A 27,861-nucleotide genomic window follows, 5' to 3' on the forward strand; every position below is an offset into this window, starting at 1 on the left:
GGAGCGAGATGAAGGAGGAGGCTTCCAAATGCTCGGATCAGGTGGGCGCCTCTCCAGTCCCACCCCTGGGAATGTGCGAGCCGGCTTTGCAGCACCAGCCTGATCCTCACCCTGCCTTTGTGTTTCCTGGTGGAGAGTCGCAGGAGGGATGAGAGCTTCCAGCTGAGCTTCTGGAAGGGGGGAGGCAGGGAGGTGTGTCTCTGCGTGAGGCTGTTGGCCCCCGCTTAAGAGATCTCTCTGCTCTCTCCATAGACCCTTTCTGATCACACGCTTGGTAAAGAGCTGCAGAACACGAGGACAGGCCAAAGGCAGTGAGTATCTTTTCTTGGTCGCTGTGTCCGTCTGCCTGTCTGTCGGTGGTGCATGTTTCATGCTTCATTTGCCTGCTCTCTCTCTCTCTCTCTCTCTCCCCCTCTTCCCCTGTGTCTGCAGTTGATGGAGATTTCTTACTGCCTTTGTCCCTCCCCTTCGAAATGAGCTAGAAACCCTTGTCTAGCATTTTATCCTCCAGCATTGTCTCCCGATGTTCTGGGTGGCCGTGCAAGGACATCCTGCTCGAACTGGGAAGCAGTGAGGTGAAGCAGCTGGAGCAGGAAGAAAATTCATCTACGGGGGAGGTGAATCTTGGGAGTGGGAGTAGATGAACTGGAAAGCGTTCACCTATCTCCAGCTGACAGAAGGTGCTTTGGCAGGGCAGTGGGGTCTGGAAACGGGCTATTGAGAGAAGCCAACGAGGCCCTGGGACTTCTGGGTAAAACTCTGAAGGGCTTTCAAGTTTCTGTTTGCAGAGCTGTTCTTTTCACCCTATCCCAGCATCCGACCCCACAGCTGGGGCCACCACAGAGAAGCTGGGGCTTCTGTGTAGTACATGGGGCGGGGGGGGGGGTCAGAGTACAGAACCCTTTCCCCCCTTTTATTGAAAATTCTGGCCACTGGATTCCAGGGAAGCAGCTTCACATGCCTCAGCCTCACATGGGGACGGGCGGGGAGCAGGACTGTGGCAACGGGGACATTCAAAGGGGCTTAGGGAATTATAGGGATTCATTTCAGCAAGTATAGTGAAGGCAGACGGTTGGAGTAGGGATTAAAAGAAATGCACTAGCTGGTATGTAAAGCAATCCCTGCTCCATTAGTTGCAAATGACAAAGCTTGGAGTGTCTGGGTGTATGTGCTTTAAAAAAATCAAATGTTTAATGGATGTTGGAATTTGGCCATGGGTTATCCACACTCGTGTTTTGAAAGCCCTCGAAAGCATCTCCTGGCATTGCCGCTCTGTTTTTCTCTCCTTTAGCTTTTGTCTTCATACCGAGACAGGAAAAGCAGGGGCAGGTTGTTTGCCAATAATCCTATATTTGTGGCATGGAAAATGCAAGATAAATCATTAGCAATCATTCCCTGCAGTCTCACTCCCTGTTCTGACCACTCTTAGCTTATGCATGTGTATGACACACCACACTCCTGGGCCCCAAAGCTCTTCCATGGCATTATTTCAACAATCCCCAATACACCTACCCTGTCAGGTAGGTCGGTATGATGTCATCCATTCTGGATCTGTGGAAACTGGGAGCAGAACAGGGGCTTAAACCCACTTAATGAGCTTGAGGCAACAAGGAGACCTGAGCTGATGACTTCCCTTTTCATGCTTCCGGTCCTCTCAGGCCATCATCGTTCCTGGATCTCGGAGAGGCTAAGAGATCACAAAGGCTTGCCTAAGACGATTGACGCAGAAGTCTCAGACTCTGGCAGCCTTGGGGCCCTCCTTTCTCTCCAGCCTGCATCATGGCCCCGATTCTCCCTGTTATTTTAACTGCAGGTGCTCACCTTTCTTTCTCGGAGCACTGCAGTGGCCACGTGCCAAAAGAGACGTGTGGCAGTTCCCAAAATTTGCCTAGGCAGGGAGTTTGGGGAGGCGCTCCTTCTTGACATCTGCGGATGCAAACGGCTGGATCTGTTTAAATCCCCTCTTCCACTCCGCTGCAAAACACAAAGCTGTCCCCGGCTCCCCTCTGCCACCCCAAAATCTTCTTTCCAACATTTGCCTTCAGCTCCTCCAAGTTCAAGGCCATGGCTTCCCCGATGGGGTCCATCCATCTCACAGCTGACCTTCCCTTCGGTCTTTGGCCTTTGACTCTCCCTTCGTGATGGTCTTGTCCAGGCAGCCTGCTCTTCTCATGGACAGCCCCCTCCAGTTCTGCCACGTCTAGGGCAGCTCCCTTGCCAGCTTTTCCCTGGCGCCTGTCTAGGCACCTCAGCCTTGGCATGGAGGGATGCCCAGCATGAGGGGAGCTTGCCCTCCGTGGTGACCGGGGGCCCTCTCTCTTTTGCAAAACAACTCGTGCTGCGACAACCACTCCATGGCTCTTCTGTTGTGACCTGAAAGCTGGTCCTTCACCTCAGTGCCGTGGGAAGGGATAACAGCACCTGCATTTCCAGTCCAGTGTTCTGATCGGCAACAAGGAAATTCAACTGTTGTGAGCAGGAGGTGAAAGATTTCACTGGGTCGAGGACAACCTCCCTACCTACCTTTCCTTCTCTCTTTCTCTCTCTCTCTTGCAAAGGATCAATTGATTTTAGAGAACACAGCACAGCATTATTATCTTTCTTCCCTGGAGCCTTGACTCCTGAAACCTCACTGGGGGCTGTTCTCGAAAGCCAGTCAGGGGCAGGCAGTCACAAAGGGGGCTGCCTCCATGCAAACAATACTTGGGAAGTAGCTGCTTGGAGATACCACCACTCTCAAAATGCTCTCTTTCTCTCTCTTGCTTTCACACACAGACATACCAAGCCCCCGAGAAGACTGGCAGGTTTCTAGGCTGGGTGCACCAGCCTGAGGTGCCTCCTGAGCTTTCGTGGCTCTATCACATGGTCTCATGTCATCTGTGATCCCCTTTTTTCTCTCCAGGGAAAATAGGCTGAGGAAAAGAGATGGAATAGCTGCACAATGACTCCAAAAGGTTAGCATTAGGACTGCTTGGATGCAGATCGCTCTGGACCCCACAGCTCACCCCCTTCAGCTGTGGCTTATTGGATGCATTTGCGGGAGGCTGGAGGGGTTGCCATGGAAAAGAGCGGGTAGGCGAGACCATTTCCACCAGCCCAGGGTTCCAGTACAACTCTGGATCCAGACCAAGGACTCCACACTTTAATCCATTTATCTCTAATCCACTACAGTTTTGCTTGACTGGGAAGCCAGTCTCGATTGGTGATGGCAAATTTTAATTGAAGTTGGTTTGCATTAAATGGGTACCTGTGCATTTTGAAGGTATTTTGCCTCTAGTGTGTTACAGGTTTGAGGAATTGGAAGGAAAATAATTGAATGTTCACTTGATCAGGGAATCATGTTTTTTTGCTTATTACATTATAAATTATCTTTTAAATCTGCATTTTCTTCCAAAGACTAGATCTACTGACACACTAGCAATACGCCAATATTTTTAAATACGACTGCAGAAAAGGCAGATGATTCATAAACTAAACACTTTTTAATTGGTTAACAGCCCTATGGTGTTTTCCTGTGGTGGGGGAAACTTTTTGTTACCATTTTGAAATTCTTGGGAGGGGAAATGAGATTGAGCTGTGCCGCATACTTACTGGACTTACCAGCTAACAAGGAACTCCCTGTACATATATCCTAAAACAGAGGCATTTATTTTCTTTCATTAAATGCTTTGGAACATGTTGAATTTTGTTGTTATTACTGTTATCGCAGGAGCAAATTCAGTGGGTCAGGGCTGCACACACAGGGAGGCGATTGTCAACTCAGCTAGCATTGAGTCTTGCTCTAAAATTACATTTAAAATCTTCAATAAATAGAAACTAGTCAAGAGTGATTCTAACAGAAGGGAGAAGTGGGCGCGGGGAAATGATTTCGGAGACGGTGCCAAAACTTTTGGCAAAGTCTTCCCATATGGCATGGAGAAATGTCATTTTATATTTAACTGTGTGGTGATGAAAAGCTCTTGCAGGCTTTTACAGCAAAGTTAACAGAAGGAAAGTCCTGTGAAGGGTAAGAGCTGAACTATCATTGAGAGGTTGGACTTTGTGAGCAAGTATGAGATCACAGGGTGTTTTCAAGCTGTTTCTTGGGTGACCTTTCGAAGCATATGAGGGCTCCTTGGCAAGCAGATGAGCTTCCTAGGGAGACAACCCTGCCCTGCAAGGTGAGGAAGGCTGTGGAATATGTTCTGCATTGCACAGGTCCGTGGCGAAAGCCCCGAGGGAAGGCTGCAGTTGACCAGGTTTGGTGTTGCGGTAGGAGTAGCTGGAAAGATTTGGTGATGCAGCTGAAACAGAAAGGTCTGGCCACCTCTTCTATTCCAGGCATGAAGAGTAGTTACCTTTGCTTAAGTTATTAACAGGGAAAATGGCCGGCAGACTCTCGCGCGGTAGAGGTAGGTTTTGTCCTCTTTCAGCACAGGGGCTAAATTCAAATCGGAAGACGTTCCTGGGGGCAACACTTCAGTGGGGGGCGAGGCTGGAGGCAAATTTGGCTGGGCCAAAATGAGGAGGCTTGCGAAAAGACCAGTGCATTGTTGTTTAAGGGTTGAAAGGACTGGTGCAGGGAAGAAACGGTTCTCCATAATACAGGATAACATTTTCCATAAGCCCCAACTTAAAACAAAACAAAACTTCAGCTGCTCTATATACAGCCCCCTTTCTTCTGAGTAAACTTGCCTAGGAACGTGTAATACATTTGGGGTTTCCTTCCTGACAAAGGCTAGAATATCCTGTTGTTGTTAGTCGCGAAGTCGTGTCCGACCCATCGCAACCCCATGGACAACACTCCTCCAGGCCTTCCTGTCCTCCACCATCCCCTGGAGTCCACTGAAGCAGAGTCCACCAACTGCCTCAGTGACTCCATCCAGCCACCTCATCCTCTGCCGCCCCCTTCTTCTTTTGCCATCTATTGTTCCCAGCGTTAGGCTCTTCTCCAGGGTGTCCTTCCTTCCCATTAGGTGGCCAAAGTATTTGAGTTTCATCTTCAGGATCTGGCCTTCTGAAGAGCAGTCAGGGTTGATCTCCTCTAGGACTGACCGGTTTGATCGCCTTGCAGTCCAAGGGACTCACAGGAGTCTCCTCCAGCACCACAATTCAAAGGCCTCAATTCTTCGGTGCTCAGCCTTCCTTATGGTCCAGCTTTCACAGCCATACCTTGAACTGGGAAAACCATAGCCTTGACTATACACACTTCTGTTGGCAGGGTGATGTCTCTGCTTTTTAGTATGCTGCCTAGATTTGCCATAGCTTTCCTCCCGAGGAGCAAGCGTCTTGTAATCAAAGCTTTCCAAATGCTTTTCTGAACATTCTTTTGCCTTTCCTTTGAGGAGGTGCATTGAGTTGCTAGTTTAAAATAATGGTGATACGATTGGACTGGTGCTCTTGGCATCTCAATGGGTGGTTTGGTGCAGATGGCTTGGAAAACAAGGGTGGGGATTTTTTAAAAGGAAGACAGAGTGATTTTGTTCGCAGATTGGTCAGGAGTAATGAAGAACTGACTTGGACCACAGGGTTTTTCCAGCCAGCTCCTTCAGCCCAAAAGATGACCCTAAGCGAACGGTCTTGGGCAGCTAAGAAACATGGACACTATTTTAATAAGTTCAAATTGCTGGAGATGGATATGAACTAGCTCTTTGTTTTCTAGCACTTTGCGTTGGTCCTGAACTGATTCTTCCAAGCTGCTGTACAGTGATGAGCGTAAGCGAGAGACATGCGTTCTCTCTGCAATTCTCATCATGACCTTGTTTTTGAAGTGTGATGTAAGATTACATAAACGTCTTGCTTTCCGTCAGCTGGGTGCCTTGCATTATACACCTTCACTGCCCATCGCCTGGTCCTGTGTTCACAGGATTCAAGGTGGAATTTAGCATCTGGCACAGAATGAAATGTGGCTGTGGGAATATTAGCTTTTGCGTTTAAAAATGAGAGGATGTGTCAAGTCCTTGTGGTATTCGTGAGGCCTGCCCGGGGCAGCAGAATTGCAGTGGCACTAGGCTAATCAAATATAATAATCTCCAGGGAGCACGGCATTTGTCAGGGCCAGGGAAATGTGTAACTATAGTCTTTCTCATCTCAAATTTTCCTTATTGCTCTTTAGCCCTGTTCCAAGGAGGCAGTGGGCTCCCCCTCCAGCTTCCCCAGTTGCAACCTCTTCTCTTTGCTTCATTCATGTATATGGAACAAACAAGAGGGACAGGGCTTCCATTAGCTTTTTAAACTGTTTATTCATTTTTAAATGTTCCATTGATAAGATTTCATATTTTATTGTCTTGTTTTCACAGACCGTTGTAAACCACCCAGAGAGCTTGAGCTGTGGGGTGATATAGAAATGAAATTAATAATAATTAAAGTTATAATTAAAATACTTAAGGAAGTAACAGTATTGCTGCCCTATCCTTTGCCTGTGTACCAGCAGTAGAGGGAAGGGGGGAGGGTGTACAAACACAGGTGTATATATTAAAGTTTCCTTTACCTAGGGTAGAAAAGCAGTTTTTCCTTCCTAAATCTTGGAAGAAAAGTCTGTGCTCATTTGCAGGCATTGATCCCTTGCATATTGGGGGGGGGGGATTTCATTCATGTGAATCGAAAGCTCCAGTTCACATCAGACATGAGTAAAGAACCACGCTTGAGGAGCTGACCTTGGTAGGGGGCAGCCCATGTTCACGGGAGCAGGCCTGCGCATCAAGCAGGTTGCCTGCAAAAGCTTCGGGGCCCTGAGCAAGGATGGGTGCTCCCTGTGCCTGTGCCCCTTGACTCACAACACCCTGGAGACGTTCCCTCCCATGGCAGAGGCTATGGGCTCTGTATAGGCTGGAGTGCCTGCAGGAGCTGTCCATCAGCCGCTGTCAAGGAGAAAGGGCTTTCGGGATCCCGGAGCGGGAGGGAAGCCCTGCCATGCGGGTCCTCTGGCTGCGCCAATGGCAGGGGCCGGTGTAGGTGCTCCAGGCAGGACACTCCAGGGAGTTCTCCATGTGCCCAGCCCAGCCGTAAAGTAGGGCCAGCACCATGGACAGTGCCTCAAAAGTGCGGATTGGACCCCGGCAGCCTCGACCGGCTCAGTGATTTTGGAACCCTCAAGCCGTTGCTGCCAGTTCGTGTTGCAGGAAATCGACTGCTCACCACCCCCACCAGCCACTGGCAGCCCAGCCTCTTCTGGAAGGCCTCCAGCGAGGGAGAACTGACCTAGGGGAACCGCTAAGGTGTGGGGTGGTGAGGGTGTTGGACTGGGGTGATGAGGGTCCTAGTCCCCAGTCAGCAATGAAACTCCTGGGATGACCACCACTTGCTCCTTCCTAGCCCAGCCTACCTTGAAGGGCTGTTGTTGTGAAGAGCTGCTAAGCCACCCTGGGTTCCTTGCGAGAAGAAAAATGGTGGGACAGAAATGCAATGGCCCAAGAATGCATAGTTGCTTCCGTCGCCGGACGATCCTTGCTGAAGCCCAGTACACTGAGACCTGGTACCCGGGGCAGCAGAGAGCAAGCCTCTTGGTCCTTCTGGTCTCTGAGGGCGAGAAGACCCTGGGAGACTCCGTTGAGGAGAGGCGTTCTCCTCATGCTCAGTGAGGCTCTTTCTGCCTCCTAAATTCTGTAAGATTTTGTACTCCTGGTGATGTTTTCATAGTAGTGGGTAACCCTATGCATGTTGAGACAGAAAAAAGTCCCCAGTTTGTGCTGGCTGGGAGATGTTGGGAGTTGGAGCAGCTTTTCAGCCTAAAGATGGAGAAGATTGTGCTCCAAATGAAGGGAATGAGCGGCCAGGGCCAGAAGTCCCAGCCTGCTCTGGGCTGGGGGGACAGGTGCCTCGGGACCAGATGTGGGCCACCTCAAAGAAATCTGTTGGTGGCATGTTCGGGACAGACAAAGGAAGTGTGTATCGTACAGCCTTTCCCAATCTGATGCCCTTCAGATGCTTTGGACTACATCTCCCAGCAGCTCCAGCCACAGAAAGGATGGGAACCACACTGGAGCCCACCTTTTCAGGCAGGCTAATGCCTACTTGGGAAGGCTGTGCATTGGTGAAAAACAGGATAATATGGAGGGTACGTCCTGACGAGCCTTTTATGGTGCCAGTGCCCTGCTGTCCAGGGATGCTGGGAGTTGTGCTCCCAAAGATCCGGAGGGAACCAGGTTGGGGACGGTTGGCGTCATGCATGGAGTTGGATGAAGTGCCTCTGGAAGAGGGGTGAGCCACATTTATGGGGATACCCCAGAGTCCCCGGCTGCTGCAGGACAGCTACCTGGAGGCGCCTGGCTGGCCAGGTCTGGCCCGGCTTTGAGGACACTGGGCCAGAGAGCCCCTGGCCCGATGCAGCAGCACAGCGCTCCCTGTGCTTGTCCGGGAGGTCAATGGCTCTCACTTTCCTTCTCTCCCTCTTGCTCCCCTGCCTCGTATGACTGACTGCAGAACCAGAGGGATGAGGACTCGCCTGGGCTGCTTGTCTCACAAGTCGGACTCCTGCAGCGACTTCACCGCCATCCTTCCGGACAAGCCCAACCGGGCTTTGAAGTGAGTGCAGAGAGTGGAGGCCTCTCCCCTTCCTTGGCTAAATCTTTGCTAAATCTTTCCCACCGGGTTTCCCAAACTCAAACCCGAACCCACACCCACACCCTAAGACCCTAACCCTATAAGTAAACTCTTTTTTACAGGGTTCATGACTCTGGGTCGACACAAGTTCTGATCTTTATAGATCACCTCCTTCAGCCAGAAAAAATGTAGCCTACGCAGCTTGCAAAAATAGAAATGCTTTGATCAAGTAATTGCTTCCTTTTAGACCAAAGCAAAGGTCTTGCACCTTCCTGTAAAAAGAAAAAAATAATAATAATTAATGCCATTTGACCTTTGTTTTGCATTTATGCTTGCATTTTATTGTTATTCTGTTTTTAATACATAGAAACAGTCAGAAGGGGCCTCCTGGGCCATCTAGTCTGTCTCTAATAGGTTGTTATTGGTTGTTATTGTGTTTTTGTCTTGCAATTGTGAGCTGCCCAGAGGTGCTGTGGCACAACTGGGCAGCATACAGATGTTTTGAGTAAAAAAGTAAATAAATAAAAGTAGTAAATGGAATGCCATCCAGACAACATGGGGGAACCATCGGGAGGTGGCTTACGTGCTTGGGTGAAGGCTGTTGTGGGCGGGTTGTGCTCCACCTCAAGGAGCAGGTGCGGAGTCGGAGGTGCTTTTGGATCAGTGTCGCCACTAAAGGCCCGGAGCAGCTGCCGTCGGCTTAGGCTGGCTCTCCCGACCGCATCCTTATCTCAGCGGAGATGATGTGGCTACAGCGGTCCCTGCTCTGGCAACGTCTTGACTGAATTGCTGCAGTGTCCTAGATTGGCCTGTCTTCGAAAATGACTCAGGAACTTCAGGTGAGGCAAACGAGAGCAGCAAGATGCTTATCGGGGCCTGTCCTATGTGGCCACACCAAGCTAGCACTTTACCCTCTGCACTGGCTGCCGGTCCATGCCTGGGCCCAGCTCAGAGAGTCAGTGTTGACATCCAAAGCTCTAAACAACATGGGCTGAGTCCCTCCACCCAGCCAGGTACACCTGCTCAGACCCCAGATTTGTCCTCAGCCATCCTTCTGTGGAAGCCCCTACAGAAGGAAGTCAGTGGGGAACTACTAAGAACGGGGCCTTTTCTGCTGCGGCACCTGATCGTGGAAGAGCTCTCTTAGAACCCGCACCAGGCTTCTTTGGCACGAAATAAAGAACTGCTTATTTTTCCAGGCATTTTGGTCCTTCAGCTCCTGTTTTAAATACAGTGGTACCTCAGCTCACGAATGCCTTGGTTCACGAACAAATCAGGTTGCGAACAAAAATTTCATGAAAATTTTGCCTTGGGTCGCAAACTCCTCATTGGGTGGCAACCAAGATCGCAGCTGTCTCCCCCCGGCCCCCCGAGTGGGAAGATGGCCGTGATCGCAGTTGCGTTCATGCAGGGAAGACGTGTGTGATCGTGGCTGTGCTGCGCCCGTCTTTCCTGCAGGAGCGCGCCTGTGATCACGCACGTCTTCCCTGCACGGACGCAACTGCGATCGCGTCCATGCCCCACTCGGGGGACGGGGAGATGGCTGCGATCGTGCTGGTTGGGGTGGGGGGAGATGGCCGAGATTGCGCCCGTCTTTCCTGCAGGAGCGCGCCCGTGATCACGCACGTCTTCCCTGCACAGACGCAACTGCGATCGCGGCCATGCCCCACTCGGGCGACGGAGAGATGGCTGCGATCGTGCTGGTTGGGGTGGGGGGAGATGGCCGAGATCGCGCCCGTCTTTCCTGCAGGAGCACTCCCGTGCCAGGGTTTCTTTGAGAAGCACCACCCCAACATAACTGCAACGCACAGAGGGTTGAATCTGATGAAAGATAACGTGGTCTCTCATTTCCGGAGGGTAATGCAGCGCAGGAAGAAACAAGTGGCTATAGACAGATTTTTCACCAAAATTGACCCTGCAGCTAAGAGACAAAGAAGAGAGGAAACCCCTGAAAGAGATCTCCCCAGTGTCCTTATGGAGGGGGACTCTCCCTCCAAACAATAACCCCCCCACCTAGGTTAGTGCTCTCCACTGTACTGTACAGAACTTTGTTACTTTGTTGTTCTTTTTCACTTTGTTTCATTTTTTCTGATTAAAAAAAATAGTCACAGAACGGATTAACCTTATTTACACTGAACCTTATGGGGAAATTTGACTTGGGTCACAACCAATTTGGGTCACAACCAGAGTCGTGGAACGGATTAAGTTCGTGAATCAAGGTGCCACTGTATCTTAATCTTATCTTAATCTTAGCTTTGCTGCTAAGTTTTGCTCGGGTTTTTACCTCTATTTTATACTGTAGTTTTGCCTTTTATAATGTAGCTTATGCTGTAGTTTCTGGTTTTAATTGTTGTGAATTTCCAGCCGAGCTTTGCCTACTGGGCAATAAAGAAAAGGAATGGAATGAGTCAACCGGACCAGCATGTGTGCCAGACTGGGGACCGGAGATCTGGGTCTGAGTCCCCATTCAGCCATGAAGCCCCTCCGTGTTTTGGGGCCAGCCACTCACTCTTAGCCTGACCTACCTCACAGGGTTGTTGTTGTAAGAATAAGATGATTAGGTAAGCCTCCCTGAGTTCCAAGACAGGAAAAACGGTGGGATATAAATATAGCAGCTTTTTAAAATCCCTTGTCCATTTCTTTCTCACAGAAGATTATCGACAGAAGAAGCTTCCAGATGGGCTGACTCTTTTGACGTCCTCCTGTCCCATAAATGTGAGTAGGCATGCATTTCCCTGCAGTATCGCTGTGGCTCCCCCTCTGCAGCAATTTATTTATTTGTTTGTTTGTTTGTTTATTAGGGGCATTTCTAACCCGTCCATTACTGTATGTCTTTGAATAGCTTACAATAAATCACCAATAAATTCATCCTAATAAATACATCATAATAACCGACTGAGGATAAAAACATTCACTAATGGTTTAGCAATAAGGTTTATTTATTCATTGCTTTGTCGAGGCCCCAAAGGGCGGGGTGGGGGGTTGTGTGATTCTGTTTTCTTAAGATGTATGCTCCCCCCCCCCCTCCTTGGGACTTTCTCTGGCAAGTTTGTCTTCTCCAGGGAGCTTTTCCTTCTCATGTGCCAAAAGTACGGCAGCCTCAGTTTAGCTTCCAGTCATAACCTTTTTAGGAGCTTTTCTGCCCTGCAGGCCATGAAATGGGGAAAAGTCCCAACATGATAATAAATCATGCGGCAGCTTTTGCAAGACTTTGCAAGGCAGAACTGAAACAGCGATGCTGTTTTCCAGCAGCCTTCCTGCATCTTCTGTTCCATCTGGTACGAACGAACGGCGTTCCACTACCCCCTTCCCCTGCATTTCCCCCACTGTCTTTAGATTCCACCTTAATGATGAGCTTTGAGATTTTTTTCAAAGCTGCCTAACAAGTTAATTAAGACAAATGCGAATTGGGCATTCGTGTCTCCAAGGTATGCTGCCTGTTCTCCACCCACACCACCATTAAGTAAGGAAAAGCCACTTATTTCTGTGGTTGCACAATGTAATTTATGTTAGGAAAGAAAAACCCATGAGCTGCAATTTCCATATAAACTTTCTATAAATCTCCAACACGGTATAATCAAGAAACACTCTGTCATTTATCCCAGCACTAGTCATGAAAATATTGTTCCATTCGACGGATGTTTCACACTAGAGAAGCCCAGATTTCTGCTGTTCCTGGATATATGTAACCCACAGTTGTGCTCTTTCAAAACCTGCAGTATGTTTCAGCTAGTGGTCTTTTTATTGGCACTTCTTACCAAAATACGCACACGCACTTAGCATGAGCCCTTGCTGCAAAAACCTCCATACAGTGGAGTACCAAATGAGAGGGTACCAAGCCAACCAACAGCTCCGTATTTTAGAAATGGAGTCTACAGAAGACTCTTTGTCTTGTCCGTATCAGCAGCCAATGATGCTTGCAGCCTGGTTGGGACACACGAAATAGCCTTCCTGTTGGGTCTTAGGGCACGGAAGGGCTGGTACTGGAGGAGGCAGTCTGTTCCTGAAACACGTGAATATCCCGCAGTCAAGTGATCTGGTGCTTTAAAGCTCGTCCACAAGACTTTGAATTAGGGCTCGGAACTGGTAAGCAGGGCAGCTGGCACAGGATACATGTACTATCATTTCCTAAGCCAGTGCCCAACATGTGGTGGCATTCTGGAGCCACTGCAGTTCCCAAAGGCCCTGCAAAGGTGGCCCCATCTAGAGTGTATCGCAACCATCGCGCTTAGGTTTAGCTAAGGAAAGTGTCCCCATGGGCAGTGTGACCTTGTCTGGAATGCACATGGTAGCCACATCTCCTGGCTACCATGGCCACCTGGTAGAAGCACCACCAAACCACACACTGATTCTTCAGGGGTGTCCTAACCTACCCAAAACAGGTTGAATTCCAATGCCAGAGGCCATTTGTCTATAAACATCCATATCCTGTCTGGGTCTTTAGCCTGTATCCAGCCCATGACGCCCACCAAATGCCAATTTGGAACATCAGCACCATTTCTGGTAGCTCCAGACAAGGGTGGGAGTGGAGAAGGGCACAATTCAGAACTATTGAAAAGCACAATAGGGAAATACCACTGCTGGTGAGGAGGAAAGGTCATGCCGGAAGTTTTGGAGAATCAGTGCCGATATTCGTCTAGACAGCCAGTTGTCTGACCAGTATGTGGCAGCTTCTTAAGAATGATTTCTGCCTTTATATGACTGAGCACTTCCCACTGGATGGGTCCAGGGGGATGCAATCAGTCTCTATAGATTCCTCCCCCCAAATTAAAATAATCCCTTTAAATGGTTCATTAAAATCTAGGGTGGAAGCTGGCCTGCATCGCTGGAGATCTCAGAGCAGCTGATGCCTGTGACCTGGGCGTAACACAGCTCAGAAAGGGAAAAACCTCTTTCGCAACAGAATTTCCCAGGCTGGTGTGACACTCTAGGGAATGGAGTATTTTTGGAGAGAGTCATATGACTCAAACAGTGTTTTAAAACGCAACCTTTTTCCAAGGAGTAAAGAAAAGCTGGGGGAAGCACATTGCAAAGAGAGAGATGCAGGGGCAGAGTTGGCCCTCCCGTGAGGCACAGCGCGGCAGCTGCTTTGGGCGACAGTTTTGGGGCGTCAAGAAAAGGCATCCAATTATTAGGCATCTGCTGTTATTGTGTTTTCACCGCAAGGGCTTGAGGCCTGTGGGACTCCCTGCCTCATGGACATAACAGCTCGCCTGACTCTGGGGATTATGCACTTGGGTTTTGCCGCGCTGTCACTGGCAGCAAAATATTGTGGTCCAGCACTGGATCTGGGGTAGGTGCAGAACCCACTGGTAAAAACGGGATTCGACACTTGCCCACTTCCTTTAAACCAAACCTCTTTTTGTCCAAGCTAGAAAGGATGAGGCAGGTACCCGTGAAATTAGCACAGTTTGAAATCTCCATAGCAACTGGATTTAAAACATGTGCAACTTATTTGCCCAGTGTTGCGATTACCTTGCATTAGCACCCTGCCTTTCCTCCTCGTGCACGGAACCCAAGGCAGCTTCCAAGTTTCTCCTCCTCTGCATTTTATCCTCATCACAACAGCCCTGTGAGGTCGGTTAGGCTGAGAGGCAGTGACTGGCCCAGAGTCACCCGGTGTGCTGTGGGAACGAGAACCCAGATCTCCAGAGCCACAGTCTGGCGATCTCAATTGCTACATCAGGCGGGCTCTGTTGTTGCTTTAAATTTCCCAGGGATGTAGAAATAGGGATGTAGTTCTGTGCGAGAGCTCTGACTGCCCAGCAGCAATCCGTGGTGACAAACCCCTCTCTTGCAGTCTCTTGAATGCTTTGCAACCTCTCAAGAACGGGGTGGATTTGCAGAAGATACAGAGTTCTGTCCTCAGAAGGACCAGGTATGGCTGGAAAAAATCCTGCCTGAAACAATATGGAACTGGGTGGACTCTGCTCTGTTCTACCTGCTTTTTAAAAGTTAGCTTCCTTGATGAGGCAAGGAACACATCCATAAATGTCAAAGACAAGACAGCTTCCCAAAACACAAGAGGACGGATAAGACTGGCTATCGAGCTAATATTTGACTCGCTAGGATGCAGACATGCTACACACACGGCAAAGCTGGTCTGGCCCTAGGCAAAAACAACCCACTGTGCCTCCTTGTCAATTTTTCTTTCCCATTAGATGTTTTGACGGGGTGTCGGGGAGAGTTGGGGAAGGCTTCCTCCCACACGCCTGCCTTGGAGCATTGCTGAGCCATGGCGTTTGTGGAACGAGCTGGAAGGGGAACAAGGCAGAGGGCTGGTGCCAGTGCAAAATGCAGCTGCGGGCCTTTGCCATGCTTGTAATATTTACTCACAAGGTAGTACTATTGAGCAAATGTTCCCGTCTAGGATAATTAAACGATTCCCTCTGGTAGGTTCAGCCTCTTCCGTTGTTTCCTGAAGAATGCAAGGCAGGGGAATAGTAACAAACTGCCTATTAACTAGAGTCTTTAGTAATTGTCTGATGCCAGTTTCTGTTCCTGCCACCTACCTTCTCTCTTTCTTTCCTCCCTCCCTCTCATACTGAAATAATGCTGCTCTCCTACCAACAATTTAAAGAAACAAACGAAGCTGATGATGAAAGCACTCTTCCACCTTTGGAAAAGACACTGACCTTGAGGCTATGGGGCTGTTTCTAGGTAACAGCAGCAGGCCATGGCTTAATTAACCCATGATTTGCTGATTGTCACAGCACATTCTGGGTGCATGTCACAGCCATGTCGAGACTTTAACGCCTGATTGGCCTGGTAGGAGTTGCTGTACAGCATCCAAACCTGACTGTATAGGTCAATAAGTTAACTATGGGTGGCTCAACCCATGATTAGCACATGATGTCTGGATTCAGATGTCAGGCAGGAATCCACAATCAGGGCTGAATATTCAGAATGGCTGCGGAAGGCGCCCATCATGCCCTGGAAAATTATAGGTTAATTAACTCATGATTTGCTGCCATTGAACTGGGATCAGTGAAAATGCCGGTCAACACCAATCCTCCGCTCACATTCAACAGGGAAGACTCAAACAGGTAATGCTTGCATTAATTTTGCAAAATATGTTGAGCTGCAGTGTGCAATAAATGGAGTCGTTTCACCAGCACAGGGGAGACACCTTCCCTTCTTTATTCTTGGGTGATCAAAGCTTGCCTCCTTCCCCCTCTGTGCCCCACATGTGCCCAGTTTTACTTCCAGACGGGACGTGTTTAAAGGCAAAGGAGCCCCGGAAAGCTCAGGGGTTCAGCCTCCCTATGGTAGAGAGCCTGGAGCTGAAATAAGATTCTTTTCAATCTCAAATATACCCACATGGGAGGACTATAACAAAAACAGTGGGCTGCAATGAGCTAACATGAACTGCACCTGGCTGCACAGTTAAACGGATAGAAATTCCAGAGGTGACTAGAGTGGACCAAAACAAGAAAAAGTTCCCTATATTTGGCCTGCTGAAAAGCATGATTCATATGGATTGCACTATGCTGTGCTCTCAAAGGTGTCGGACCGGTTCAAACATGTGAATAGTCAGTGCTTGATGTTGCAACCAGCAGATGAGTCTGTCCTGGAGAATTTACTTTCCCTTCCTGTAAAATGTGTTATCTTCCTTCCTCGGTTCATCCCTTTGAGGACGAAGTCTGCAGCCAGGGGCGAGAGAGAGACATGCCCATGAAATGACAGGGAGGACTTGGTCCTCCTGCTTATTTCATGCCCAGGAGAGCCGATGTGGCCGAACAGATGAAGATTCCTTTTGACAGGGTGCTGCGAGAGACACAGAACAAAACAAACCTCGTTCTGCATCGCTCATAATGCTGGGCATGCAGCTTATCGCTTCTTCAGCATCCAGCGGGACAGCTGTCCTTAAATTCTCAGCTTGATTGCAACTGTCAGACAGGGGAAAAACATGCTTGCAATTGCTTAGGTTCATGGTGGGAAGATTTTCCCTTCCAGCCACATATCTTTCTGGCTTTCCAGGCAGTGTGTGTGTGTGTGAATTCTATACCCTTTTGGCAATTCTGCTTTTTCTCCCCAACATCACTCATCCATTACTGAAAACTCATTCCATCTTCCCTCCAAAACTGATGGAAATTCCCATTATGCCGATCATTTTTTTGAAGTCCCAACTGCGTCGGTTTTGTGCTGCTGCCAAGATTCAAGAAACATCCTCTAAGCACTGCCAATGTCATTGGAAAGTCAAAAAGCTATTCCATTTTTTAAAGTACTGGCTGGTTGACAAGCCAAATCTAACTAGAAGCACTTAGCCCTTGAAAATGGATTGTGCCAACATATCTATGGCATGTCTTGTTTAGAATTCAGGTGTATGCCCCTGTTTTATCATAGAGTTTTCAAAATAAGATAATTCAGAGGTGGAGGAAAAGGGTTTCTAACCAAAAGGGAGGTGCAGCATGGGAAGCTAAACCCACTGTGGAAAGTCTGCCCCAGAGAGGCTTGCTTGGCATCCTACCTTTCTATTTTTGTTTTCTATTTTCCTAGGCATTTTAAGAACTATTTAAGCACTTCTAGATCTTTGCACAATTTTATTCAGTCCAGATGTTCTCTTTTTGAATTTTATGCACTGCACTGTTTTTGACCCCCACTGCTAATTTTGCTTTGTGTTGTTTTCTTATTTATTGTAATTTTATATTAGCTTTTAATATAACTAGTATAGTTATATTAGTTATATAGTTATATAGTATAGCTAGTATATTGTTTATTTATTTTATATTGTTAATTTTAATTTCATATTGTTAATTTTGTATTTTATTGTATTTTATTGTGTTGTAAGCCGCCCCGAGGCTTCGGCAAGGGGCGGCATAGAAATGTTTTAATAAATAAATAAATAAATAAATAATAGTATAATATAACTATAGTATAACTATAGTATAGTATAGTGTAGTATAGTATAACTATAGTATAACTATAGTATATTAGTTATATTAGTTATATAGTATTAGTTATATTAGTTCTATATAGTTATTTATTTAGTATAAATTTACTTTATACTGCGCAGAAAACTTACTGTGTAGTCTAAACAGTGTAATGAATAAAGGCTACCTTGGGCTCTTCTGCACGAGGTATTTATCAAGCACTTGTCACTTCCGACGCATCGTAATTTACCAGTTCTGTAACTTATGCTTGACTCTCTATATCTAAAGAGACAAAATTTTCCCTGGAAGGTAGCAGAGTATTAAATGTGGTATTTAATTCTGAATGTGAAAGGCACTACTTTTTTCAGTTATGCATTTGTGCTGTACCACAGTGCCCCCTAAAGGTTATGCAATGGGAAAGCAGGGAAAGCAAAAACCTTTTGAGTAGCACTTGAATCTCAATTTTGTGATGAAACTGAAAGTAGATATGTGGTTTAATGATTGAAAAGCTCCCAGCCCCACATATTTCGTGAGTGTTCATGTCATGTGATTCTTGCCACATGAAAAGAATATGGGAATGTATGCAGAGGGATGGAGTTTATGAGGGGGGAGATAAATAAGGAGGAATAAGCATGGGAAAAGTCAGATAGATTGATAGAGGACGATACAGATGTTGCAAAATACTCCAGCTGAGCAGAGCAGCTGCTCATTTGAGGGAACTGGAGCCTGGAGAGGAGGAGACTCCGAGGGGATCTGTTGGCGACACACAGGTATGTGAGAGGGTGTCACGTGGAGGTGGGTGGAGACCTGTTCTCCCCTGCAGAGGAGGGCAGGACGTACTCCAACAGAGCCCAGCTCAAGGAACCAAGGTTCAAGCACTTCCTGACAGTTAGGACCCCGAGGGTATGGAGTGGGCTTCCACAGGAGGTGGTTGGAGCCCCGTCGGTGAGGGTGTTCAAGAGCCGGCTGGAGCTGGAGGTCAGACTAGATGACCCAGGAGGTCCCTTCTGACTTGCTCTGTTTCTGTGTTTCTAATTCTTTGGGGGACTGTTTGTCCCCTGTGAGAGGAGAAGGTCAATATCTGGTATAGCTCAGAGAGGTGGGCAAAGTATAGCAGCTTTGATCAGACCTTTAAAACAAAGTGGCCACATTTCCTTTTTGATAGCAAAAGCCTTCCTGCCCTTCTATGGAAGGCTTGGCGTCTCCAGTCACATTCCTGGGACAAAATCCCCCTGGAAATTGCGCCACAGTGTGGCCAATTCTCTCATTCCGCAGGCATGTTCCGTTCGGGCAATGTAGCCAGGGCAGCCCAGAAGCCACTTGAAGTGACAGCAATGCCGATTTGGTTGCCCACCCCGTAGTCAAGGCTGGACATGCACATGGTGGGCATGTCATGAGCGGAGCCGCCTGGAGCCAGGGGTCAGACTAGATGGCCCAGGAGACCCCTTCTGACTCACTCTGTTTGTATGTTTTTATGTCAAGCATTTCCACAATTTGCTTGCTAACCCAACATTAATCCGATCCTGAGGGGTATATGCGCATTTTTCACATGCAAATACAGACACACAGGGTAAATTCCCCAAAATTGCTGGTCTGGATATTTGGGCTCTGTGCTATAGGAATATCTGTATACATAATGTCTGTAATACAAAGCAGGTGTTGCAATATCCAACTCTGCACTGTGAGTCTCTCCCCGCCCCCCCCCCCCCCCCCGCCATTTCACAGGGCAAGGCCACATGGCAGAACATTTGGGATTAATGGATGTGACTGGAGAGGAGGGAGGGTTGCAGCCAAGGCCGGTCGTTTCCTGCTTTCTTGTGTCTGCTTGTGTGACGGGAAATACAACACAGGGCCATTAGCTAGACATGGAATTAGAGGGTCATGGACAGAGAAAGAGAAGAGCAGGGGGCATGTAAACAGCAGCTGCTGCCAAGCTTTCGTCCGTGGGTGCACTGTGTTTTCCGTATGCGACTCTGAGTGAACCGAGAGCAGGAAGGCAGTCAGAGGTCTGAGCAGGTCTGCCTGGTCCTGCCCCTTGACTTCTACTAGGGGTCAAAGGGGCCTTTCTCAGTGGATCCATCACGAGAAAGCTCTTTTTCATCAGGGTCTTTGCTCAGCTGCTCACGTTCTCTGGCAAGCGCTCCCTGTCAGGAAAACCAGAGGATGGCTGGAAGGATGCTGAAAAGCAGTGGGTGTGAAAGAAGGGCTGGGAAATCCGGCGCGCTTGTGACGAAATGCTGTATATGCTGTGATTGCGAAATTCAACAGAAAGTTCCCAGAGGGAGGCCAGTAAAGGCTGTGGGACTGGAAAAACCAAAGACTGGACTTCTGATAAGGCAGTGTCATCGCTCGGTTCTTGGTTCCCCTCGGGAAGTCAGAGACTTGCTCCTCTGCACCAGAATTCCCTAGCTGGGTGTGCTCTAAGTGTGTTGGACTGCAGGTCCCATCATTTCCAATCCCAGTGGCCATGTGGGCTTTGGATAATGGGAGCTGTAGTCCAATACATTTGGGAAGTGCAAGGTTGGAGAAGGCTAACCAATGCTGTTCCGGTTTCCACATTGCCCAAGTCTGAGATTTTAGAAATGTGCACAACTGCTTTGTCTTTCTCTCTGAAAATGCAAACTGCAGACTTTGGATTGCAATGGATTGAATGTCAACATAAAGCATAGAGAAAACTCATATCATGTCTCAGAAAAAAATAAAGCACTCGCCACTGAGTTTCAGCAGTACTCACATACACAGAATATTAAAACTCTGTTAATGCATATATTAAAAGTACTCACAGAATCTCAAAAGAAATCAGAAATCCAACATATGCAGTGTTGAGAGGAAAAACTGTGAAGAAGAATAGAGAATCAGGCTGAAGGAAACTTCTCAAGTTCTCCTCTTACCATAATGCCAAGTATAGATACTTTTCTATGTCAGAATTGAAAAAATTCTGTGGTGATTTTGTTGGCTCAAGAACAAGAGGCTCTCAGTGTGCCAATTCCTAGAAGGAAGGAGGGGCTGGGTGGGGGGGGTCATGTGGGAGGATTCCTGGGCTGGAGAATCAGGGAAGAAGCCAGCAAGAGGAGCGATAATTGTGCCATTAATTACTCAATGGTTAATTAAATATATTAATTGTGTATATTAAATTAGATAAATATATTGCACATGCTTTAATTCATGATATGGAAATGCAATCCGTTGTGTGGCTGCTGGTTTTCCTGTCCAAGTTCTCTTGTGCCCTTGAGGTATGAAAAGTTGGGCCACCCTGCTTTGGATGCTCAGGAAAGGGGGACCGTGTGAGTCAGAAGCACAGAGTTTTGACAGCTGTCAAAACTCAGGCTCTGTTTAACATGGGGGGTTTGACAGCACTCGTCAGGGGTTTCATGCATATTGCATGCCTGCCTTTGCCCTGTTTAAAACTTGATTAGGCTGTCAAGATCCCTTTTTGAAAGGAAGCCTGGGGTGTCACAGGGGCTTGTTGCCCTGCGGGAAGCCGTTGAGCTTGCAAAGCAGCTGCCATAATGGCTTCCTTCGGTGTCCAGATCCAGTCAGTACAGCAAGCCAGGCCTGCAAGAGGAATCGGGCAGTTCCCCCGGCATATGACTGACTCACGCAGTGGCAAATAAGCCAGTGCAGCTCATTTCTCTCACCACGAGCCTACGAACCTGAAAACCTTCTCTCCAGAATGCCCGAACAGATGGTTCTTTGCACGGTTGTCCTTGCTATTATTTTAAAACTGTTCATCTATTTATTTATTTATCTATCTATCTATTTAGAGGTTTTGTATGCCGTCCCATCGCTTATAGCCTCGGGACGGCTCACATAAATAAATAAACATAATACAAAAATACAACTAACAATTAACAATTAACGCCGCATATGATGAATCGTTTAGAAAATACATTCGGCCTTTTGGGATAGCGCTGCAAAGACAGCTGCGTCCCACCCTAGTTTTTAGCTGGGGGGCTGCGGAAAATGCACAAATAGCAAACGGCACCTCCTCTCGGCCCTGAAATGACTGCTTTCTTTAATCAGACGGAGTGGCTGCATTTCGTGCTTTCCTGAAGACAGAATTCAGCGAAGAGAACCTGGAATTCTGGCTGGCCTGTGAGGAGTTCAAGAAGACGCGATCCTCTGGCAAGCTGGCTTCCAAGGCCCACCGGATTTTTGAAGAATACATTGATGTGCAAGCGCCCCGAGAGGTTAGGCTGGCTGGGAATGATGGGAGGTGTCATTGAACAGATCTGGAGGCCACCAAGTTTGGGGAAGGGTGATTTGTTAACAGAGGTCTGTCCTTTGCTGTGGGGGAATTATTTCCAAGGAAGCCCCACTGAGTGGAGCTGCTCTTTCTTCTACCTAGACATGCTTAAGAGCAGGTAACAGGTCCTCCGTGCCTTATCAAAGTCTGCAGGGACTTCCAGAAGCACTCCTGAGGTTTTCCATCACCTGACACCGTCCCCAAATATTTTTTAAAATAAAAATGTTGGGAAATGTTATAGTGGCATTCCTCCTCTGCCTTTCTTGCCTCTACTCTTGACTCCCCTCCCCCCACTCTCTCCCAGCTTCTAGTCTCACCATCTCTTTTCCTATGCCAACTCTTCTTCAGCTCATAGGAACAGAGCGAGTCAGAAGGGGTCTCCCGGGCCATCTAGTCTGACCCCCAGCTCCAGCCAGCTCCGCTCACAACATGCCCACCATGTGCATGTCCAGCCTATCTTTGAACACCCGCACCGATGGGGCCTCAACCACCTCCCGTGGAAGCCCATTCCACACCCTCGGGGTCCTGACTGTCAGGAAGTGCTTCCTGGCATCCAAATGGAGCCTTGGTTCCCTGAGCTTGGCTCCATTGGAGCATGTCCTGCCCTCCTCCGCAGCAGAGACCAGGTCTCTACCCACCTCTGTGTGAGACCCCCTCACATTCCTAAATGTTGCCAACATATCCCCTCGGAGCCTCCTCTTCTCCGGCTCACTTTTGTCCAACCTGCCCCCAAGACAGCTATCGTATGACTAGCCACACCCATCGTGGGAGCCATTTTGTGGAGCTTCTCAAATCCCCACTCTGCCCATGGGTCCAGAAGGGCTGGGTACTGCAGTACAGGTTGGCAGTCCCAGATGACTCAGAATTTAATTTGCGGTTCTAGGCCAAGATGTTGGTGCGAACGTTGCCTTCCCTCTTTATTGATCTGATGATTGTGTCTGATGATCAGTACCAGAACCTGGAAAGTCAGTATATTTCTCACCCCACCTAGATTCTTCAGCAATACGACCTAATCTCTGACCCTCTCCCAGCTCTCCCCTTCCATGTTGGGCCAGGTTCTGAACTGGTCCCACCGAGTTCCACCCTGGTTCTGCCCCCAAACCCACCTCACTTCATCCCATCTCTCATCCTTTGGTTACACTGATGCCAACATGTTCTTAAAAAAATAAAAAAACAAAAAATTGGCAGTGATCGCTTAAATTCTGCATGGCCACAAGCATGGCGCTGAGTCAAAAGTACTGAGGTCTGCATTTTCCAGCTCAAAAGCACTGATTCTGTAAAATGCTGTCTTTAGGGGAAAAGGTACATGGGTGGGGATCGGCATCCCCCCCCCTTAAATCTGTTCCTGTTTTCTCCCCTGCAGGTGAACATTGACTTCCAGACTCGGGAGATGACGAGGAAGAACATCCAGGACCCTTCTCCATCGAGCTTTGACCAGGCCCAGGGGAAGGTTCACAGCCTCATGGAAAAAGACTCTTACCCCAGGTTCCTGAGGTCCAAAATTTACACAGACCTGCTGTCTCAAACCCAGAGGAGGCTCAGCTAGAGACGGGAGGGTCTCCACCTTAGACCCCCTGAGCTCCCTGCACCAGGTCACACCCATTTCCATACGTGAACTTGAATTCATTGGTGTAGCGATGGCAGTCGAGTGTGAGGGGGCATGGGAGACGCATGGAGAGGGTGGAACGCATGCTGTGTGAGACATTCCGCAGCACACGTCTCGGCACGCATGCGTGTGCCTGTCTTTTCCTTTTTTGCTGTAACACCCACAGCAGCAACCCCCACCCCCCCTCCCTGGTGGCTGATCCTCCTTTCAAGGAAAGAGCCCATGGCCTGCATCGTATGCTGAATCCACCCCATGCAAAGCCAGGGATCCCAACCTTCAACTACCCCAGGCAAGTCCGTAAATCGTTGCCGATGCTGACAGTGGCAACCAAAGCAGGCCCAGAGCAGACCACATACCTCCCAGGTTAGAGAGGGGCTGGCTTTTCCCAAAGGTTCCATAGCGACTGTCCAGAAGTCCAAATTGCCTTGTAGAAAGGACAGCCCAAATTAGTGCCGTTCCTCATTGGCCAGAGTCAAAGGTGGGGAGGGACATGAGACTCTGGGTGCTGGAAAGCAGGTGGCTGTTGCAGAAGAGAGGCAGGGCCAGAACTCCCTCCCGGTCTGGCCTGGAAGCATTCGGAGCCAAGAGGGGAAGACCAGAAGCACCTTCTTGGGATGCTGCAGTGCAGTCGAAAGGACACCCCACTGGCAAACAAGAAGGCTGTGAGTTCAAGTCTGGGCCCTTCTGACAGGAGGCGCCAGTGATCTTCCTTCCTCTGCCTTTGCACTGTCACCAAGACAATGCTTTGGGGGCTGAGACCATGAGAAAGCGCAGCCGTGGTTTAACCTACGGGACTTGGACTGGCCCCTAGGTTAAAACAGCCTGGCACAGCCCACCACCCCTTTCCACAAATTTGTACACATGTGACCTGGAGATGGCCCCCCACCCTTCAAAGTTCCTCACTTGTCCCTCTACATAAAGCACAAATGGCAAAAAGTGTGTATTTATTGGATATTCACGCATTTCAAGCAAGGTAAATGTTTCTTTACCTTCCCCTACACTTCACTGTAAAGATTTTGTGATGATGTTTTAAAATGTGAGATGTTCAGATGTAACTGGAGAAAATGGACCTGCTGCCTGAAGGGACTTCCTCGAGTTGCTCTGCAGAAGGGCCGCCCATGGCCGGGAACCCGGAAAGCACGTTTCATAGTACAGGGTAAAAGGTCAAAGCTGTCGGAACGCCTCCAAGGTCAGGTTGGACTCCTGCTCCTCGATGGATCTAGCTAGTTCTGCTTTTGAAGAAATGGACCAGTGCTCTGGGGCCCTGAACTCCCGAAAGGGGATCCAGGGATTGGAGGCGGTGATGTGTTTTGCCTAGGAGAACACCGCTTTTGTTCACTGAGGGAAGCTCCGGGAATTGCCAGCCACATGGGCTTGGAGATTCTCTACTAAGTAGCTAGGGGTGAGCCCATCACTCAATTGCGGATTATCTTGTGTTGCATACACTGGGATGGGGTGGGATGGGATGGGATGGGCAGCCACCCAAAGTTCATGCCAGCCTCTCTTAAGAGCAGCACAGAAGCAAAAAAGCGGAAGGATCCCACGTCGGGTGTCCCCTCTGCCTTCCACCCACCCACTCCCCGCCTCTTGGCACATTCCTATTTTCCCCATCCATGTGAGTGGACAAAGCGGTGGGGAGAGAGTGAGGAGCAAAACCAAGGCCACATCCTCTTTTGCCGCAGCAGGGCCCCCGAAAGGCCAGTCGGCTCGGCAGTCTTGTCCTGCGGATGCAAAGGGACCACGCAGCCGGCGGCTGCAGAGCCCAGCCGTGGTTCGGTGAGTCAGGGCGATGGCGCTCTTTGCATGGCGTTCTCGTCACCAGATTATCATTCCAGTTCGCCTCCCCTGTTGCTTCCGCTGTCACAGAAGCAATATCCATTTCTGGTTTGCATAAAGACTGGGCAAAGATCATACAAGGCCGAGAAGGAAACAGTGGCCGCTTCCTCCCGTTGCTTTGCCCTCTTAATATGCCCTCTAAATCTTGCCGAGCTGGCTAAGCCGGGCAGGGTCAGCTGCATTGCGTTCCACCTGCCCAGGTCCTTCCTGCCCGGCAAAGTGCAAAATGAGGAGAGGAAGGAGGAAGGCCGGGAGTTTCAGTGCTTTGTTCACATGCTGAAGTGCTTAAAGGGATGCGACTCCTGCCTAGGTACAAAAGCGGCAACCCTGCATTGACGACCGTCCCCCCGCTTTCACGTACCAGTGGTCAAAAGTGGCATCGAATTCCACCATTATGTTATTTCTTATCATCACTGACTGTTATTTATTATTTACAAACTGACATTGGTGCTCCGCAAACATACAAGGACACAAAGGGTTATTAATTGCTTAGAAGACAAAGAAATGTTTGTCTTCCTGCTGAAAATCCAAGTCTTGAAGTTCTGTCTGAGTGTGTGAATACATAGCTATAGAGATATAGATGCAAATATTAGACCAGGGCTTGGCAGCCAGGTGTCTTCCAGATGTTTTGGACTATGATTCTGATCAGCTCCAATATGCATGGTCAGTAGTCAGGGATTATGGAAGGTGTAGTCCAAAACATCAGGTTGGCAGCAGGATGTTTAACCTGTATTAGCTATTATGCCGTGCACATCTGTCTCCTCTAAATACTTGCTTAATTATATATGTATATGCATCTGTTGTATTTTATCACCTAAGATAATGCAGCTTAAAATAGACTTTACATCGACATCTGCTGTGTCATAACGCTCTGTTGAGAACAAACATTTCAGGACTTTGTACTTGGGTGAGCTGGACTCTTATGCAGTAAGGAGAGAGCAAGAAAACAGGGGTCTAAAACAGGAAAACAGGCATCAAGTAGGAAAAACGTACACATATCAGTAATACCAGAGCAGGCTATATTCTCCCTGCAACCTCACAAAAATTTGAGGTACAGAAAATAGTTGGCGACCAGCTGTGACTTGAGATGCTGGTTTTAGGAGAGCTAGCGATCGTCAAGATTTCCAGAAATCTCCTGGCATCTCAGTATCTACATGGACTCGTTTGCTGGTGCTTCTGGAAGGCATTCACTGCATGAAAGGGACATTAGCATGGACAGGACTATGAGAACGCCAGATCACAAGCCAAACGGCTCCCGTTACAAAGCAAATCACCCACCAATGGTTGCTTGTACGGGCTTTGCTTGTTCTGGCGCAGGGAGAGGGCAAGTCCAGTTTGGATCTTCCCGAGTTTTCTGTTTGACAAGGCACTAAAGCAGGTGCGTGAGAGCCCAAGAATTTGGTTGCCTGCAGAAGCCAAGAATCCAAGAGCGGTTCCCTGCGATGGCATAAATCTGGACATGGGAGCTTTGCTGGCCCTTCTTTCTGACATGCCCAGGAAGCAGCCTATCGGCACGTGTGGGCGTGGACCATCCAGACAGCCCATCCCTCACCTGCAGACCGAGTGGTGGAGCATGGGAAAATGTGTTGCTGGGTTTGGTTGAATTGCAACTGACCCTCTGTGCCCCAGACCAAGAGACAGAATTAGACATGAAAGACGTGCAGAAAGGAAGAAAAGGAGTGGCCTAGAAAGAGTCATCTTGGAGCATCAGGACGAGGCTGTTTCCATGTGGAGGCTTCTGTGGATGTTGGATACGTGCTGACTTGGCATGCCTGACACTTGTGCCCCGCATGGAGACGGCTCAGAATAGCAGTCCTGATACAGGTATGTGAGGGGATGTCACATGCAGATGGGCAGAGACCTGTTCTCCCCTGCAGAAGAAGGCAGGACGCGCCCCAACGGAGCCAAGCTCAGGGAGCCAAGGTCCCATTTGGATGCCAGGAAGCACTTCCTGACAGTCAGGACCCAGAGGGTGTGGAATGGGCTTCCATGGGAGGTCATTGAGGCCCCATCGGTGCGGGTGTTCAAGGATAGGCTGGACGTCCACATGGTGGGCATGTCGTGAGCAGAGCCGGCTGGTGCCGGAGGTCAGTCTAGATGGCCTGGGAGACCCCTTCTGACTCGCTCTGTTTTCTATGTTTCTATGTCCTGTTGTGTCCTGTGGCACCTTTGCAAGTCCAAAGAGAAATCTTTCTTTCTTGCAAGCTTTCCATATGCCAAGCATGACTAATCTCGGCACACGCAAGCAATGGGCCAGTGCGAGTCGCTGCCGGCTTTTATGGACATATCTGCAAAGCTGCTCCAAAGGCACTTCTGCATTGCTCTTCAGGCCTGCAGGCTTTAGCTGCAACCTTCCAGCGCTTGCCTGGAGGTCGGTCTCATCGAACTCGGTGGGGGGCCTTCTGAGGATAAGATCGCACAGTTCCACATCTAGGCTGTGTTAGACCCTTCGCTTTGGAGTAGCACTTTCAGCACAAGCCACGAGAAGAGAGCACAAGCTGTGTGTTGTGCTTTCTTCTTGTCTCAGGGAGCAGGTCCCCTGTTTCGATCAGTGGGAGGAGATTCGATAGTATTTATAAAATATAATGAATGGAAGTATCTCATCTGCAAGCTGTATACTTATTTCTGGTGACTGGCTTTGTGGAAGCTCTCTCGGGAATGAAATCAGCCTAACCATTTAGAGTCACACTTTCAGGGGAGCAGGGGAGCGGAGGTGGGCATCTATTACGGGCTGCCATGCCAAAATCGCAGCCTCCTTTGTACTAAAATAGGCATATGAT

General features: G+C 48.7%; 1 protein-coding gene across 1 annotated transcript; it reads left to right on the forward strand.

The window, feature by feature from the left end:
• The first annotated feature begins 8 nt into the window (after window positions 1–8).
• Window positions 9–23,185, forward strand: RGS8 (regulator of G protein signaling 8). Its single transcript, XM_044439133.1, has 6 exons — window positions 9–41; window positions 253–311; window positions 8,401–8,502; window positions 11,171–11,235; window positions 21,417–21,583; window positions 23,003–23,185. The coding sequence occupies exons 1-6, from the start codon at window positions 9–11 to the stop codon at window positions 23,183–23,185; spliced, it is 609 nt and encodes a 202-aa protein (XP_044295068.1).
• The last annotated feature ends 4,676 nt before the right edge of the window (window positions 23,186–27,861 follow it).

Source organism: Varanus komodoensis, unplaced genomic scaffold (genome assembly GCF_004798865.1).
Source record: "Varanus komodoensis strain SLA01 unplaced genomic scaffold, ASM479886v1 scaffold34_1, whole genome shotgun sequence".
Classification (NCBI taxonomy): domain Eukaryota; kingdom Metazoa; phylum Chordata; class Lepidosauria; order Squamata; family Varanidae; genus Varanus; species Varanus komodoensis.

What these genes read in the sequence shown, in the direction of transcription:
- RGS8 (XM_044439133.1), top strand. Translation starts at nt 9, where the DNA reads ATGAAGGAGGAGGCTTCCAAATGCTCGGATCAG. An exon ending in ACGAGGACAGGCCAAAGGCA is followed by an intron (nt 312 to 8,400) that starts GTGAGTATCTTT and finishes GACTGACTGCAG; the next exon opens with AACCAGAGGGATGAGGACTC. An exon ending in AAGCCCAACCGGGCTTTGAA is followed by an intron (nt 8,503 to 11,170) that starts GTGAGTGCAGAG and finishes TCTTTCTCACAG; the next exon opens with AAGATTATCGACAGAAGAAG.